Raw genomic sequence first — 18,825 nt, forward strand, 5'->3', positions numbered from 1 at the left:
GGCAGCTTTAAAGTGCCAGAAAGGCTGCATTTCAACAGTGTTCCATCCTGTTTCTCTGGAACTGGAAGAAATCCATACTTTGTACCCATCTAATGCACATTCTGCTCTAAGAAATCTCAAAGTCTATGCCAGAAACAAAAGCAATGCACGAATATATACAAATTTCTTCTGTTTCAATGCTTTATCTTGAACTTAATACTGGTGGTTTTGCAGGAGTTGTGACAGACATCATCATCCTATACAGACAAGCGGGCACCAAACCCTGGCCCGTGAGCAGATGCGCCTGTCATGAATATGTCCATGTCGTAAACTTAGGAGGGTTTGGGGTGCTCAGAGTTCTTGGTTCTTGAACCCTAAAGCCCTCAAGGCCCCCCTGCCCAGTAGTACTGCCACCACCCTGTATGTGCCAGTGCTTCATTCCAGGGACACTGAGACCCTCTAGGCTTAACTCTATCCCTTGCAGGCATTGAGCTCTTTCTCCAATTAAAGCTTCAGTCCTCAAGTTACTAGACCTCAATGAGCACTTGGCAGCTTGCTGAACGGCTAGGCAGGATTCTGAACCTTTGTCCTCAACAGGCAATGAAACAACTTAGTAAAAGAGAATTTAGTTTATTGAGTACATAAGGTTACATAAAGTTACAATAAGGCAGCAAATGCTAGAGGCATAAACATCTAGGAAACATATCAGCAATAAAATAATAAAGCTAGCTGGCTATCTCTCACTTGGGTCAGTTTCTCTTGTAGATCTTTTAGCTCCAGGCTACCTATGAGGCCAGGTGCCCATGTTGGACAATGGAGCTCCAAGCGTGCAGGATGTTGCCCCCAAACTCTGTCCAAGAAGGAACACGCACACCCCCTGGGGCATTATTATACTGCTTATGCTAATAGTGCTGAGCTGACTTCATACTTATTTAGACTGTCCAATCAGAACTCTTGAGGACAGAACCTTCTTAAAGTTGGCCTGGTTGCTAGCCCCTCTGTGGTAATTATGCACAGGCATTGGGCTTAGTTTTAGTATGTGGCAAATGATAATAGTCACGCCTGCACAAGAGCAAACTCTTGGCCTTGGTAATATGCTGAGTGTCCGAAGCCCAATGCAGTAAACAATGGGAGGTCTTTATCTCAAGAATGTGTTGCAATTAGCTAGAGTCAGTCAGAGCCAGCTAGGAGCAGCTAGTGTAACTTTTTGTATTGCCTCATGTGTTTTGAGACTCAATAAAAAGGGCTTGTTGAGAGCTAAGTGGGAGCTTCTTCTTCAGTTCCAGCTCTCCCCCTGCATCTACATTCAAACCTGTCTGTCGTTTCTTTCTTTGCTCCAGCTCCTAAGCCACTCCAAGCAGCCTTGACTCTTAAGTCTCAGGCTGCTTCCCAAAGGTCACTGCGACACCCCTCATAGTTCTTTACCCCTCCCAACTAGAGATCCATAGCTGCATTCCATCACGCTTGATCAAGCGCCTTTCTGTCTACTAAGGTGTTAAACATTCCAAGGGGTTGTAATTCTTATTTACTCACATTCTTGCAGCTGGGAACTGCTAGCCACTTCTCCGTTACTGACTGAGTTTGGTTCAGGCTCCACATGCTAACCTAGGCCTAACATGTACATCTTCATGATACCGCCCCCCCCCCCAATAAATCCTTCCCCAGGGTGAACGGAGCTTACTGTTCTTCTGGGGAGCTTACTCACTGTGCCTGCAACTGTTCCCAAACTTTGTGCTAGCCAGCCACTGCCACATTCCATTGCCTCAGCAGGGTTTGCACTCAGATTTCTGGGCAGATACAGCTGGCCAGCATGAGGTTTGGGGGTGATCAGAAGCACAGAGAGGAGATTCCCCAGCAGAACTGTAAGCTCTGCGCCAGGGAAGGGTTTTTCAGCATGCAGCAGTCTCCAGTTTGGAGACCACTGGTATAGACTTATAGCAAACTCATCACGTGTACCACTGACAGGAACCTGGGTGCTTTCCGTTTATAAGCAAAGCAGTCCAGCCACTGACAAGGAATTGGTTTCTACATGCTCATACTACATTCTACCTATTCCCTTGGTATGTAGAAATAGGTACATTTGTGAGTTTGTGAACTTAAAAGAAAAGAGGGGACCTGAAATCCTTTTGCAGGTTAAGCGTGTTCACTAATCTCCAGGAGCCATGGAATGCTGATGTGTCACAGTTGAGAAACAAAACTGCAGAAGATAAGGCCACCAGGGGATGGAGGCAGTGACAAGGAGCGGGAGGTTGCCTACTTGAGCTGAACTAAGAGTTGTGACATTTGTTACATGTTTGTCTTGTTGCTTATAATTCTGAACCCATCAAAGCCAACAGCAGCATTACATTCAGCAATTTTAAGGGTCAATTGACATTTTATTCCTTATACTCAGATACAAACAGCCTTTCAGTTTAAATAGCAAAATGCGTACAGGTTGCCGATTGCGGAGATGCACTTAACTGACCCAGTTTCCCTACCATCAATGCAAAGGTAGTGGGAGTTGGGGATCCTTTCCCAAAAGACACTTACACACTATTATGTCAATTGTATGACAGTTTCTTATATGTGCGCCATGCACAATTGACAATGCCATGTTGGTACTTTGCCATTCAAACTCAGGTTGCTTTTGATGCACATGATCAGGAGGAGAACACAGTTCCCGAGTGTTGGCTTTTACATGCTTTCTCTCAGCAACCAGATTTTCTTCTGGGAATCTCTGTCAGCCTACCTCACTGGAGTCTGATGCTCTTCCAGCAGGAATGCTTCTCACAGAACCCTCTAGCTGAGTCATCATCACACGGAAGAAGACTGGAAATGTTTGCCTGGGGAAAAGAGGTGGGAGGGGGAACGGTCAAGCTTAACTCAGTCCATCATGGATTAATAAGCTTCTTGGTGTTATACATACATGTATATGTGTATGTGTTATATTTGCCCCCCCCCCCCATTTCTTTCTGGAATACTTTTAAATGGTAGAAAATCTTGATAGAAACATAAAAGTAACCTTAAAGAAACAATCTGTACTGTATTATGATTCAGAACTGAGGAAAAGAAACTCAAGATTCTTGACTTTGTACGTCCAATTCTATGAAAGTTATGGAGGTAAATCTTTTCTTCCTGCAACCAACCAGTACAAGGCCAATAGTGTAATCCTATGCATATCTACTCAGAAGTATGTCCTACTGAGTTCAGTGGGATTTACTCCCAGATCAGAATGTCAGCATGAATGCAGCCTAACTTCCAGATGGTTAATTCTGCTTTTATTCTTTAAAAACAGAGAAGAATGCAACACTCATAAGAACATAAGAACAGCCCCACTGGATCAGGCCATAGGCCCATCTAGTCCAGCTTCCTGTATCTCACAGCAGCCCACCAAATGCCCCAAGGAGCACACCAGATAACAAGACATCTGCATCCTGGTGCCCTCCCTTGCATCTGGCATTCTGACATAGCCCATTTCTAAAATCAGGAGGTTGCACATACACATCATGGCTTGTAACCCGTAATGGATTTTTCCTCCAGAAACTTGTCCAATCCCCTTTTAAAGGCATCCAGGCCAGACGCCATCACCACATCGTGTGGCAAGGAGTTCCACAGACCAACCACACGCTGAGTAAAGAAATATTTTTCTTTTGTCTGTTCTAACTCTCCCAACGCTCAATTTTAGTGGATGTCCCCTGGTTCTGGTGTTATGCGAGAGTGTAAAGAGCATCTCTCTATCCACTCTGTCCATCCCCTGCATAATTTTGTATGTCTCAATCATGTCCCCCCTCAAGCGCCTCTTTTCTAGGCTGAAGAGGCCCAAACGCCGTAGCCTTTCCTCATAAGGAAGGTGCCCCAGCCCAATAATCATCTTAGTTGCTCTCTTTTGCACCTTTTCCATTCCCACTATATCTTTTTTGAGATGCGGCGACCAGAACTGAGCACAATACTCCAGGTGTGGCCTTACCATCGATTTGTACAACAGCATTATAATATTAGCCGTTTTGTTCTCAATACCTTTTCTAATGATCCCAAGGATAGAATTGGCCTTCTTTACTGCCGCCGCACATTGGGTCGACACTTTCATCGACCTGTCCACCACCCCCCCAAGATCTCTCTCCTGATCTGTCACAGACAGCTTAGAACCCATCAGCCTATATGTGAAGTTTTGATTTTTTGCATAGTTGCGGAGGAAGTGTGGGCTATATGAAGGCAAGCTGGATAATTCAAGCTATCCTTGAGGAGGACTCCTACTCTCATGTGTTCAACTTGCAGGCAGATATTTTGGACAAGGGACTGGGCTTGTTAATCCATTACAGATTCATATACCTAATAAGATCTATGCTGACCAGTATCTTTGCTTCTGAGAAGACAACTTCACTGTATTTATTGGTCACTGATCAAACATGCCCCAATGTGCACCTTTCGCACTTACATATGTGCACAGAGAAATAGCCACAGTCCTGTTTCTCACATCACGTATCACTCTGCAGGGTCCATGGACCTTCAGCAGGTCCTTGTAAAGGGAGAAGGGTGTGCAAAGGAATGTGATGGCAATGAGAACTCTGAAAAATCCTAGCATGAGTGCACGCCATTGGTTCTCAACCATCATGGCCATAGTTACAAGTCATGATGGCTATGTGCTACCTCCAGCAGCAGTGTGCCTGGTGAGCTGCAGGGGAGCAATGGTGGGAGAAGGCTATGCCTTCATCACCTTCTTGTGGGCTTCCCAGAGGCAAATGGTGGGCCACAGTGGGAAACAGGATGCTAATCTAGATGGGCCTTTGGCCTGATCCAGGAGCACTTTTCTTATGCTCTTATAGCATAAAAAAGCACTATGATTAAGCCCATTTATAGCAGTTCTAAGACATTATTTAATACGTGAACTAAAAATCTCTCCAAGCTGTGTGGCTATTCCTCAATAAATGAAATCTGGTTAGAAGCTCAAGTATTAGGATAATGGAAATCCTATGTAATAATGTGAGTATTCCAAATTTCACACATTCTACACCACACATGAGAGCAGAACTGGCTTCTTAAAATAATTCTGCTTTTATTCTTAAAGGAGAAGAGTGAAGTTGAAGAGTGAAGTCTCATAGTTGCAGAGAAAGTGTTGGATATATGAAAGCAATGTAAGTATAGAAACCAACAGGTGGCATGGAGCAGGATGTCCTTGGTTGGAGTTCAAGGCTTCGGTGCCCGACAAGTCTGCCTTCTCCTCTGCGAATACTTCCAACCCTTCAACTTCGGGAAGCTTTCTTTCCCCCCTGCCAAATATTCTGAATTCTTCTAAGATGCAAACAATACGTCCTTCACTGTTAATGTACACTTACATAATTTATCCATGCATGTAAGTGAGATTTCTTTGGCTCATTTGGGGAGGAGCACAGAAAAATATACCCTTAGCTCTAGTTGGCTGTCATTACCTGGTTAATGTAGGGTAAGTAGAAGAGCATCCATCTTTAGAAGAATCAATCAGCTCTTGAATCCCAACGCTGGAAATGTCTTCTATGGCTTTCAGTATATTATCTGTGTGCTCCATATAGATACTGTGTGTTAAAGTTGTTCACAAAAATTATACAAAGATATATTAGAAATTAGAGCCATTTAAATATTAGATAATATCTGACATCAGATGTCAGAGCCATTTTATGGCTCTCATTACCCTGTCTTTGGCTTGATATACTGGAAAAGCATAAAGGTCTTTCCCCCTATTTCATCAACATCCATAATTATACAGCATGTGACTTAGGGCACATTCCTAACTAGGTCTTATCAGAAGTAAGGCCTATTTTGTTCAATGGGCTTACTCGCAAGAAAGTGTGGTTAGGATTGCAGCTTTAATTAGTTACCAACTCAGTTTGATTAGAAATCATGACTCATTCAGTACACCCCCCTTCTCTAGTAATGCATAAATAATTTGTCACTGGCCTATCACATTTCTCATACTTTTTTTTCCAGGAGAAAGAGTGAGAATGGAGGATAACAAAATCACACCTAAGAATACAAGATTCTGGTTTTGATCTATGCCAGACTTGAAAAAACTCAAAATGACTTGAGAAGGTTGAATTCCAGCCAAAAAATGGGAGGAACAGTTTTTTAGGGCCATCTAATAAAGTCATTATTAATGTGGTTATGGGACAGTCATTAATCCACTTAGGGCACACTCCTAACCATGAGTTAGGCTGCGCCAGTCTAGGAGGGTAGCAAACATGCCGTAAAGCACATTTGTGCCTCCTCGGGAGCAAGGTGTGCTGGCCCACGGAGGCTGCATCTAGCCTCCATGGCAGCTTGTGGAAGGAGCCTTGCATTGGCCAAGCTCAGCAAATGCAAGGCTCTGGGGTGGGCAGGGAGGAGGTAGGAGGGAAGCATTCTAGGGTGGGTGGAAAGTGGTCCTGGGGACAGGCAGGCGGGGAGCTGGAGGTGGGGCCGGGATTCAGCTGTTGTGCTGGATCCCAATCCCCGTTTCCAAGCAACGCGGAGCGCTTCAAGCTGCTCTGCTCTCCTTGAACTTGGGCCACCTCTGGAGGTGGCACAAGTCCAAGGAGACCCATAGGGGCTGCAGTGGCTTACCCAGGGGTAAGGGGAAGAGTTTCCCCTTACCTCTACCTGAGCCACTTTGGCACCCTATCTTGTGCTGGATACAGCACAAGCCTCCTGGCAAGATAGGATTGCGCTGTTAATGTCTAAAGAGCTCAACCACTTTGGCTCAATGAAGCATTTTGGCTGTTGGTAACAAAGAATGGAATTTAATAGAAAAATACATATTAAGAGACTATTAGTAATAAGACACCTCTCACATTCCCCACATTGTTTGGTGTTTGAAGAATAAAAACTAGGTCACAGAATACACAAGTGGAGGAGGATTTGTTTTTAAAGCAGTTCCACTGGTTGGCAATGGCCAGTTTTATATGCACATTTCTTGAAATGAAATGATATGAATTAGCAACTAGTGTGTCCTTTTTGCAGGAATCAGGAAAAGAACAAAGCCTCAAGCCCACGCGCCCAAAAAAAGCCACACTTACCAGAACAAAGTGTGGAGAGCATCATTAAACTGGGTGCCCTTCTGGCGAGCTCCATTGGGTTGTACCCAAGTTTGGCAGAGGAACTGTTTAGTGAGGGAAGCTGTCAAAAAGAACAAGGAGGCAAGAAAAGTCACAGGCTCCACAACTGTCCAACCTGATTTGCCTTCAGGGTCCAGATTACGTGTGCCAAATTTAATGAAATTTTGCTTCAGTTTTATCATTACTTTTCTTGCATTGACCCTGACCAAACAGACACATTCATTAGACAGCACAAAGACACAATTTAACTCACAATGAATGAGCACGTGTAACGCTGCCTATGGTCAAGCAATCTGGAACAGGCCCTGGAATGATGAGCTCCCTCCTGAAGCTTGAATTCCTTTCCCTGCTACATTGGGGGAGGGGGGGAGAGCACTGCTTCCCAATTACCATTATAGCAGCAGCCTCTACGGCCTCTAAAAAGTTTGAGAACCACTGAACTAAAGCTCTGTAACAAAAATAAGAGAATATTCTGGACCCATTACCTATTTTATCATTTTTCAGGTTGACCACAGATCTTTCAGCAATGACAAGCAGAAGCTGAGTGAGGCTCAACGCACAGTAAATATTGGGGACACTATGCTGCAAATTCAGCAAGTACTGGAAACTCTGACTGTAGGGTAGAAGAAAAACGGGGTCAAAATGTCATAGGAGGGATACTAGCATTTCAAACATATCTTCTTAAAATTCAGCTTCTCCATGCACAATAATTAGGTCCACAGTCTCTTGGAATCTCTCCTCTCCCTTTTAGACTTCACTATCAGGCATTTAACTAGAAAAAATGTAGTCCATTCAAAGCAGTACTATAAATTAAAATCACTAAAGGAATGTAGCTGGAGTGTCTTCTCCATCTTACCTGAGCAGTTCCTCAAGAGGGAGTTCTTTCTCCCCTGGCTTGAGCCTGCGTGCAAGGACGTGGAGGCCTGATTTCAGCAAGCTGTGGTTTTCATGTTGAGAAAATCCACTCCTGAGTAGAGAAAAGGCATTGGATTGCTCTTTATGCAGGAAGGACAAAGATAAGCATTCTTCTAGCTATCTGTCTTCGGTGCAAAGACCACTGAAGAAAACTTACTGGGAATTATGGGTCTCCTCCCTATGGGAGAGGACCAAACGGTTTGGTAGTCCACAGCTTTCTTATTTTGCCAGATTAAGAAAAAACTGCAATACAGCTTTATGACCAAGATCCATTTATTGCTAGGCTTACGCTATGGGCCAACGCAAGGCCTATCCAAGAAGAAAAATGAGACACTTACCAAGCAAACAGAAGACGAAAGACTTGCAGTAACCGCTGGTAACAGGATGACATTTGCTGGTGTTCCTGAATGTTGATCCCAGGTCCATCAACCACACCATGATTCTCTGCAATCAGTGCCTTAAAGAACAATGTATTAAGTAAAATGCTGCACTGTGCTTGTTTAGCTGCTGGTTCAGCAATTCTAAAAAAACTTCATAATGAAAATAGGTACCTGCTGATTTATAAAAGTGACACTGGATGCTAAATAATTGGTCTTCTAACCTGAAAGTAGTTGTGCATATTTTCCAAGTGGGTGCACAAGGGGTTTAAGAGTTCAACAGTACACTCAATCACTTCTCGAGATGATCTTTGACAGAGATGAGAGAATCCAGTATTCCTGCTTCCTTTTCCCTGTAAGATATCAAAGTTTTTTCCCCAAAATGTTTAATCATTCAAAACTATTTTTATGAAACAATCACACTTCAGTATAGGCAGTGATTTGACAAAAAATATGACTTGGATTTGAACACCTCTCTTCTTGCATGCTGCAATTTCCTCCTTACTTCCTTGGTTGGATCAAATTATAATTTGTCATTACATCTTTCATCTGTGATTTGTGCTTGCCTTTCAAACCATAATTTGAAACCATGGCTTTTATGGAGCACATGAAGGAAGCAGGGAGCTCACAATCCCCCCTATAATAACAGACTATGGTGCACTAAGCCTATGTCAAGCCTTGTTATTCCTACAGCTTTTCCTGGAATCGATCTGCGAGCAAAACATATCCCAGTTTCTTCTAAAAGAGTAGCTCTTGTTGGATCAACTCATAACTTTTCTTAAAACTGGAAATTAATATTGATACTACAAACATACACCAGTACTCACATGCACATATACACATGATTATTTCAAACAGTGACCTTGTGAACATCTAACTTACATTGTGAATGATTTTTGGTAGCCCAGAAAGTCAAACTCAACAATAGGTTCAATTATAAATCACATTTATCAAATACAAATACAGCAGGTTTCTGACTTATGTTAGAGTTCCATTCAGGGTAATCTTTCATAAGTTTAACGGAAGTTGAAATACTTACCCCTTCTTCCTCTTTCCAACTTCCTCCTCTCCAAGAAGGAAGGAGGAGAGAAAGGCTAAAAGAGAATGGGGGGGGGGAATATGGATTTCCCCAAACGGCACCTACCTCCAGTGCATTCGCAAAAGCCCCCCCAACCACCCACCGCTGAGGAAGCTGGCAGAGTGAAGAAATGGAAAGGAACAAGGGGAAACCAGTGCAGCTTGTTCTAGGGTCTCTTTCCCTCCCGCCATCTTGGCTCTTTTCCTTCCCTCCTATGCTCTCTTGTCTTTCCAACCTTCCTGCTGATGCAGGACTGATCTTGCCACCTCCATTGCACAGAACGATAGAGCTGGCCAGCCAGAGAAACACGAACGCGGGAAGAAGAAAACCAGAAAGGTTCTGTAGCAGTCTGCTGGCACAGAGAAAGGTACCACAAAGCCACCAGAACAAAACTGCTAAAAGAAAGAACATGCAGAGCATGCTGGGAGCAATCCCAGTGCATTCTGCATTTCCTGTTTTGTTTAAAGACTGGTGAGTGCAGGAGACTCCTATGCCTTACATGACTGTAAGTTTACATAAATTGAAGCTTAAGGAAGTCCTGATACAATGCAACAATTAAAATACAAACCATTTCCATCAAGAGAGGGTTTTGAAGAAGTTGCTTGCACTGGAATGGAAGTTGGAGCAGAATTCTCCTTATCCAGATTTCATTCACGTTAATTCACTTTTTATTAATAATTACACATTGTCTCAATAATAGTAAAATGCCACCAAAATGCTATGGCTAGAAATGTAAAATCAGAGCCACTCAATGCTTTCCATTGACCTCAATCAAGCACTACCTATGAACTCAATCTGCCCATGGGTGGAAAATCTGCACCAATCGATTTCAGCAACCTCTTTGAAAAGAAAGTCACCTGCATAGTGTCTGAGTGGAGACACAATGGCTTGTTCTCTTTTTTGCATATACCTTTAAGAAAGGAGCTCTTTTTGCAGCAGCTGGTATCAACACATGTTCCAATTTACGGCACATATCTTCCAGAAGGAACAGGAGCTCTGCTGGCCCTATCTGCACTACTTCAGAGGTCTATATTTTAAAAAGAAGATAACATAATACATCAAATGCTTAGGGTGTGCAGAATTTACAGTGATTAAAGATTTGGCTCAAGGCATAGAGGAATGGAATGTCACAACTATCTGTCTTGTGTATGATTACCACAATAGGACTAGTCAGGGGTCTCCAAACTTTTTGGCCAGAGGGCCGCATCAAATATCTGGCACGTTGTTGACGGCCAGAAAAGAAAATTTAAATAAAAAATTTATTTAAATAAAATTAGAGATGGAACTTAGATGAGTGAATAAATGAATGAATGGGCTCATTCAGTCAACCTCTTTGGCTCTTGAACACCCATCAGACGCAACCAGAGCATAGTTCCAGTCATGTTTGGCCACCCATCAGATGCAACCAGAGCATAGTTCCAGTCATGTTTGGCCAAGTGGGCCTGAGGCTTTCAGGGGACAAGAGGCTGGCTGCGGGCCAGACAGAGGCTTGCTGCGGGCCGCATCTGGCCCCCCGGGCTGGGGTTTGGAGACCCCTGGACTAGATTATTACAACGCATATTATACTTGACTGTTGTATGAGCAGAGTGGAGTGAAAACCACAACTGAAAAGCAATGATAAAAGAAACAAGAAAAATTGGAATGGTATTTCCCCTGTAATCCCAGGCCAGATCCAATACCTAGTAGTGGCGGGGGGGAGGGGAGGCAAGGACTAGAAAGACACACACAGGAAGATCCCCCCTGATCTCTGGACTTGGAGTGTGACAGCGATGACAACGTGCTATGTCTCCTTTATCAGATAAACTTTGCCTAATGTGCCAGACAAACTGAAGTTATTTAGCAACAGAATTCACCAGTCATTTAGGGTTGCAGCAAGGTTAATATCCAGCCAACAACCCATGGGAGGCACTGCAAATACAGCCCTGCTATTGCGTGCTTGCTGCAGCTTACTCCACCCCATCACCTACACTGGGGAAGAGCCCCCTAATTTCCTCTTACCATGTAAGCCCCCAAACTCATTCTCTAGTATTAGTTCTCTCTCTCATTTTCATAGGAAAAAAATATTTTAATCAATTTTATCACGCCTTCCAACCCTTCATGACAATAAGCCCAAGATAATTCTTTACCACCCTCTTTCAAACACCTTCAAACACTTCTTGAACACAGCTTGCCTTTGTGTGCATCTCCGTGTCTAGAACAGATTTGGTCAGCAGCCCGCTGTGAAGTATGGTAAAAACCTCAAAGTCCAGTTCACGGAAGTATGCACCATAGCTCTGCAGCTGCACCAAAGGGGGCCCTGGCTCTTTTTCTAGGGAGTCCTGAAAAGGAAGACACTAGTTAATGAGAGAACACAGGCAAAGTTATTTTTTCCTATATCTGCACATAGAAGGATTGTGACAACAGCTTCTGTGGTTACATGAAAGGCTGCTAGACAAATGGATTTGGTTGGTGGTGTTTCCTGCGAATATCTAAAGAAAACTTGCACAGAAGAAATGTGCAGGTGCATGCAGACAGATGATACATATTTCCCTTCAAATGTTATAGGAGTACTGTCAGCTGACTAAAACATTCAGCTGGCAATGCAGTGCTTCTTCAGCAACACCTGAAGCTGTGCTAAAAAACTGGATCATATGAGAAAGCAAGTGTTGCTTGCTTTTAATATTTATTTACTCATTTATTGAGTAAATAAATATTAAAAGCAAGCAATACTTGTTTTTGAGTAAATATTGAGTAAATAAATATTGGCCATAGGCTACACCCATGGACAATTGGCCTCAGATTTTCACTAAGGAGTTGTTTGTCTGTAGAACCTAACACTTTACTGCACACTGAGACAAATGAATAAAAAAAAATGATAAAGTCATAGGTGCATGAGTTCAAGGATGAAAAAATCTTGTATCCCATGTTGCTTCTTGTACAGCAGTGGTGTACTTCTGGCTTTTGTGGTTTGCATAAAAGGATGCCCATGAGACAGGAACAGCACAGAGATCAATGTTCTAGGAGACACAAATTCCCATTACCCCAGAAGCTCTTTTTTATTTCCTTTTGTACACTTTTCAAGAAGCTTAAGAAAAAAAGAACCTTGTCTTGCTGGCTGGTTTCAGCTTCAGGTTGGTTTGGCTCTGTGTTCTCATCCAGTTGTGAATTATCTGCAGAAGTGTTTTTGCTACTATCTGTTTTTTGTTTTTTCGGTCCTGGAAAAGAAAAGGGAGTTTCATGCATATTTGACAAGTGAGCAAGCAAGTGCATCCCACTGAAGGTAAGAGGCTGCAAGAGAACGAGAAACCAAAAATTAGCCGTGGGCTGTGAACCCTTGCTCACAGCTCTGGGGCTATCTAATGCCCTTCCTCTGCCAGGGAAAAGGGAGTTTCATACATATTTACCAGTGATCAAGCAAAACTGCATTCATTCACTTTGGAGAAAGTGAATTTTCAATGAATACAGCAAGATAAGTTTAGAAGTAAGAAGTGAGGTCAATTAGAAGAATCATATGCAAAGGAACTTTAGAGAAATGGGGCAGGATAAAAATAGAAAGATAGAAATTGCATACAGAAGACAGGAAGTCACTGTTTTCTGCATAAAAAAACCCATTGAAAATTGAAAGAGAAAAGTTAAAGAACAGGACAAGAAAATACTTTTCACATACAATGATATTTGTGATTTAGCTAGATTATTTAAGAAAGGCTGTACTCCAGAGAGGTACAGAACCTGATTACAGTTCCAGGGTCACTCTACAACACCTTCATTTAAAGGGATCTCACATAGGAAACACATCTGCCGGAGAAAGACACTGTCACTCAAAGCAGTTCATACTGGGGCTAGATGGACCAATGGCTTGACTCCTGTATAAAGCAGCTTAGTATGTTTATTTGCGTAACAATCAGTTCAGTTTAACTGACTTCAATGCCTCAACTGTATGTTTACAAATGTATGAACTGCATATTTTACCTTTGCTCTTCTTTTTGCCGGGACCAAAAGTACTGATAACAGATATTCCCTCTGAAGTTTCAGAATCAAAATTAGCAGGAGGAGGAACAAAGCCAGGGCTTGCTGTAAAACCAAAGAAGAAGCAATTCAGTTGACTAGCCAAAGGTCTCTCACAAAGTTCCTTCACAAATGGCAGGAGTTAATGTCTGTTACAATCATACATGCATAGAGAAGCCACAGACAATTGCAGCTTCTCAGCACTTTAGGCATGGACAAAATAGTCAGTAACTATGACATGTACTTTCTATGTAGGAATTTTGTAACGTATGAAAGCAGTTTTAAGAAAACCAAGAGACCAACTTTAGAGAAATGGGGCAGATAGGAAGTCACTGTTTTCTGCCACAGCACAAAAAAAACCCATTGAAAACTGAAAGAGAAAAGTTAAAGAACAGGACAAGAAAATACTTTTCACACACAAAGATATTTGTGGTTTAGCTAGATTGTTTAAGAAAGGCTGTACTCCAGAGAGAAGCATTTTGAGAAATGCTTCAGCAGATCTTATTATCCCTATATTGTTCTATTCAGACTGTTCAGGTCTTCAGTCAAAGGTTCTGAAGTTGCTTGGTTCTCCCATACACAACAGCTACGCAAGGCTTGTGAATATACTCCACTAGAAACTCAGAGCCCAATTCTATCCAGTTTTATAGTACCAGTGCAGCTGTGCTAATGGGACATGCACTGCATCCTGTGGTGGGAAAGCAGTCACAGAGGCCTCCTCAAGGTATGGAAACATTTGTTCCCTTACCTTGGGGCTGCATTTCAACTGTACCAGTGCTGGAATACTGAAAACGATTGGGCCATCATTCCACTGGTTTTATGATAGCAACTGAGTCACTGGAACAATATGGAAATGGAGGGTCTATCAGGAAATGTGGAGCTTAAGGAAAAAGTCTGGATCAGTACCAATAGACATAATCAGGATGACAAACTAGCAGCTCCAAATCAGTTTTCTCCCTTTTCTCTTTCTGGTGGAGTCTCTTGATATGGGACTACCCAAAGCTAGTTATGATATAGTGGTTATATCTAAGATGCTGGAGGAGGGATCATCACAACTAATTACTCGTGGAGCTGTGTCGTGCCATTCTCTGTGTGTGGCACGTATGAGACCCACTGCCCATTCTACAATCTAGCTACAGACTACAGAGGCACATTGTGGGCTGTTTTGTTTGGGATGGCTAGGGTAAAGCAAGCATGACATAATTTAAGTAAATGTTGCATGCAGTGTTTTATATTTTTAAAAGTATCTTGCTTGTTGGTGTTCTTGAATTGTTGTTTGAAAAGGCATTATTCCAACCCAAGACCACAGAATGGACTATGCTACCAATTATATCCAAACATGAATGAAACAACAGCCTTAACCACTGTGTCAATGCTGATGCTGGACAGTACAGTTGTTCATTAGATAAAAACAGACACTGGCTCTATTGGAAAATGTGCTAGAAAACGCTGGGAATAGTTGTGCATTAATTCACAGTAATCATGGCCCAGAAACAAGGCAGAAAGTAAGATACCAATAGTGTAGTCTTATGCATGGCCACTCAAAATAAGCCTTACTGAGTTTGATGGGACTTAATCCTATGTAAGCATGTATAGAACTACAATAGTCAAACGCAAATCTCTCTTCTAGAGTCAAAATTCAGCTTGTAGACACTGGATATGATTCCCATCCCAAATCTCAACCTGTATTTTGTGTATGCTTACCAGTTAAACATTTTTCCAAAAGACACTGCAGCTCAGTAATGTTCTGCAACCGAATCAAAACTCTTCCTTTCATCTCAGGGTCTCCATCTTGGCAAAAGGCATTCACAACCTTGAGAAACAAATTACATCTTTAAGATCCCAGTGTGACTTCTGCTCTTAGTGACCTCTACATCCAGGATGCCTGCTAAGGTTTATCTCAAAATCTACATTGCAATTCTATCCACACTTCCAGAGCAGATTGGAGAGACTTCTAGATGCACTTTATAATAAAGGATTCTAACTTATTTCATAAGCAGAATGTATATGAATACTTAGAAAATAATGGGATAATTTCTTGGAGCCAGCATGGGTTTGTTAAGAAAAAGTTGTGCTAGACTAATTATGTTTTTAGTCTAGTCTTTTTTAGATAGAGTGACTAGTCTAGTAGATCATGATGCCATAGATGAGATTTCAGCAAAGACTCTCATATTTCCTTGTGATAAAATGGTAACAGGTGAGTTAGCCAGATGGTACTAAAGATGGCTTCAAAGCTGGTTGAACAACCATTTCCAATGACTATTTATAAATTGTTCCACACTGACATGGAAAGAGATATCAAATGGGATGCCAGGGGGCCCTATGCCGTTCAACATTTTTACAAATGACCTAGATGAGAAGGTAGAGGGGGTGACACAAAGCTGGGGAGAGATAGCTAATACTCTTGAGACAGAATCAGAATTCAAAATTATCTTGACAAGTTTAATCAATGAACACCACTGAACAAGATGAGTTCAACAGAGATAATGTAAAGTCTTATACATAGGTACAAGGACAGAATTGGGGAAAAACATCCCCCAGGAGGAAGATCTAGGCATCTTACCAGACTGCAAGTGGAACATGAGAGAGAAGTGTGATGCATCTGCAAAAATGCTAATACAATGCTGAGCTACATTAACAGAGATACAGAAGTCAGATCACAAGAAATTCCACTATACTTAGTGCTAGTCCGACCTCACTTGGAAGACTGCATCCTGGGCAGCACACATTTTAATGACACTGAGGGTCTAATCCTATTCAAATTTCCAGTGCTGATGGAGGTCCAATGCAGCCCTGAGGAAAGGAAACAAATGTTTCCTTACCTTGGGGAGGCCTCTGTGACTGCCCCCACCACCACAGGATCCAGCACATGACCTGTCGGCATGGCTGCACCAGCACTGGAAAATTGGATAGGATTAGGCCCTGATAAGCTGGAACAGACTTAAAGGAGTACAACAAAGATTATGAGGGAATGTGAAAACTAAGTCCTATGAGGAGCTTAATGTATTTAGCCTGGAGAAGAGAAGACTCCAGAAGAGCTCTAGAAGGATCTCTCCAGACTGGCAGAATGGGCAGCAAAATGGCAGATGCACTTCAATGTCAGTAAGTGTAAGGTCATGCACATTGGGACAAAAAAATCAAAATTTTACATATAGGCTGATGGGTTCTGAACTGTCTGTGACAAATCAGGAGAGAGATCTTGGGGTGGTGGTGGACAGGTCGACAGTGTCGACTCAATGTGCGGTGGCAGTAAAGAAGGCCAATTCTATGCTTGGGATCATTAGAAAAGGTATTGAGAACAAAACGGCTAATATTATAATGCCGTTGTACAAATCAATGGTAGGGCCACACCTGGAGTACTGTGTCCAGTTCTGGTCGCCGCATCTCAAAAAAGACATAGTGGAAATGGAAAAGGTGCAAAAGAGTGTGACTAAGATGATTACGGGGCTGGGGCACCTTCTTTATGAGGAAAGGCTACGGCGTTTGGGCCTCTTTAGCCTAGAAAAGAGACGCCTGAGGGGGGACATGATTGAGACATGCAAAATTATGCAGGGGATGGACAGAGTGGATAGAGAGATGCTCTTTACACTGTCACATAGCACCAGAACCAGGGGACATCCACTAAAATTGAGTGTTGGGAGAGTTAGAACAGACAAAAGAAAATATTTCTTTACTCAGCATGTGGTTGGTCTGTGGAACACCTTGCCACAGGATGTGGTGATGGCGTCTGGCCTGGATGCCTTTAAAAGGGGATTGGACAAGTTTCTGGAGGAAAAATCCATTACGGATTACAAGCCATGTTGTGCATGTGCAACCTCCTGATTTTAGAAATGGGCTATGTCAGAATGCCAGATGCTAGGGAGGGCACCAGGATGCAGGTGTCTTGTTATCTGGTGTGCTCCCTGGGGCATTTGGTGGGTCGCTGTGAGATACAGGAAGCTGGACTAGATGGGCCTATGGCCTGATCCAGTGGGGTTGTTCTTAAGCTGATTACGGGGCTGGGGCACCTTCCTTATGAGGAAAGGCTACGGCGTTTGGGCCTCTTCAGCCTAGAAAAGAGACGCTTGAGGGGGGACATGATTGAGACATACAAAATTATGCAGGGGATGGACAGAGTGGATAGGGAGATGCTCTTTACACTCTCACATAATACCAGAACCAGGGGACATCCACTAAAATTGAGTGTTGGGCGGGTTAGGACAGACAAAAGAAAATATTTCTTTACTCAGCGCGTGGTCAGTCTGTGGAACTCCTTGCCACAGGATGTGGTGCTGGCGTCTAGCCTAGACGCCTTTAAAAATGGATTGGACGAGTTTCTGGAGGAAAAATCCATTATGGGGTACAAGCCATGATGTGTATGCGCAACCTCCTGATTTTAGGAATGGGTTAAGTCAGAATGCCAGATGTAGGGGAGAGCACCAGGACGAGGTCTCTTGTTATCTGGTGTGCTCCCTGGGGCATTTGGTGGGCCGCTGTGAGATACAGGAAGCTGGACTAGATGGGCCTATGGCCTGATCCAGTGGGGCTGTTCTTATGTTCTTATGTTCTTAAGACTAGGGAGAGAGATATGACGGCCACGTCTCTGAAGACCTTTGTTTCAGAAGAAGGCGAGAATTTGCTTTCTGTGTCTCCTGAGGGCAGAACTAGAACTAATGGGTTGATACTACAGGAAAGGAGATTTAGGCTAGACATGAGGAAGAGTTTCCAAACTGTAAGAAAATCCTAGCACTGTTACAGGAGCGGCCTCTCCTTTGTTGGAGGTTTACAAGCAAAGGCTGAACAGCCACCTGTCAGGGATGCTGTAGCAGTTGCCAGAGCTAGGCAGTGAGTTAGACTAGATGACTTCAAAGGTTCCTTTCAACTCAACATTCTATGATCCCAGGAGAAACAGCTAAGGAGCATCTTTTTCTCCCAGGCAGAACAAGCTAACAACCCGAACAGTCTGGACAAAACAGAAGGAAAGGGAGAAAAACAGACCAAGTAACATTTCCTTTGAAGCCTCTCCTTACATAAAAGCCTGCACACAATAATGGCATGGTGTGAGACAGCAACATTTTAAAACTCCTGTTGACGTTATCAAGGCTTTAGACTGGGGGAAAAGGCTGTGAAGGTGCACCACTTGAAATACTTGACTAGCATGGCACTCTAATTCACTCCCATTTGAGCTCAGACTACAGACAACAGCAGTTTAGCCTCTTCTTCCTCTCAGAGAAATATTAGCCAAACACTGAGGAGCTGGAAATGTTTCTGAGAACAGTGGCATACTAGGGCTCCCTAATAGCAATGCATACCTCATAAAACCAGTTAAGTGCATGAAACAAGAGCAAACAGAGGAATTCACGCTCTTGCTTAGAGAAGGAGTCTAACTTTTCTCCCACTTCCAAGTCAGTCAAATATAAAGGACATCCTGTAACAGAACAAAGTAAAAGAAAGGTGTTCTTTATTAATG

At 42.8% G+C, this 18,825-nt stretch overlaps 1 protein-coding gene across 2 annotated transcripts in view; it reads right to left on the reverse strand.

Moving 5' to 3' along the window:
- FANCD2 (FA complementation group D2) overlaps positions 1 to 18,825 on the reverse strand; it is a 57,754-nt gene that overhangs the window by 9,072 nt on the left and 29,857 nt on the right. For both annotated transcript variants that reach the window (XM_066614974.1, XM_066614973.1), the window contains exons 24-36: positions 18,668 to 18,783; positions 15,081 to 15,189; positions 13,341 to 13,442; positions 12,474 to 12,586; positions 11,564 to 11,710; positions 10,303 to 10,419; positions 8,539 to 8,667; positions 8,276 to 8,394; positions 7,879 to 7,989; positions 7,508 to 7,635; positions 6,984 to 7,083; positions 5,385 to 5,507; positions 2,708 to 2,801 (exon numbers count right to left, since the gene is read on the reverse strand). In XM_066614974.1, the coding sequence (XP_066471071.1) occupies positions 2,708 to 2,801; positions 5,385 to 5,507; positions 6,984 to 7,083; positions 7,508 to 7,635; positions 7,879 to 7,989; positions 8,276 to 8,394; positions 8,539 to 8,667; positions 10,303 to 10,419; positions 11,564 to 11,710; positions 12,474 to 12,586; positions 13,341 to 13,442; positions 15,081 to 15,189; positions 18,668 to 18,783 (1,508 nt within the window). The remainder of the gene's footprint in view (positions 1 to 2,707; positions 2,802 to 5,384; positions 5,508 to 6,983; positions 7,084 to 7,507; positions 7,636 to 7,878; positions 7,990 to 8,275; positions 8,395 to 8,538; positions 8,668 to 10,302; positions 10,420 to 11,563; positions 11,711 to 12,473; positions 12,587 to 13,340; positions 13,443 to 15,080; positions 15,190 to 18,667; positions 18,784 to 18,825) is intronic.

Source organism: Tiliqua scincoides, chromosome 2 (assembly GCF_035046505.1).
Source record: "Tiliqua scincoides isolate rTilSci1 chromosome 2, rTilSci1.hap2, whole genome shotgun sequence".
NCBI classification, from domain to species: Eukaryota; Metazoa; Chordata; class Lepidosauria; order Squamata; family Scincidae; genus Tiliqua; species Tiliqua scincoides.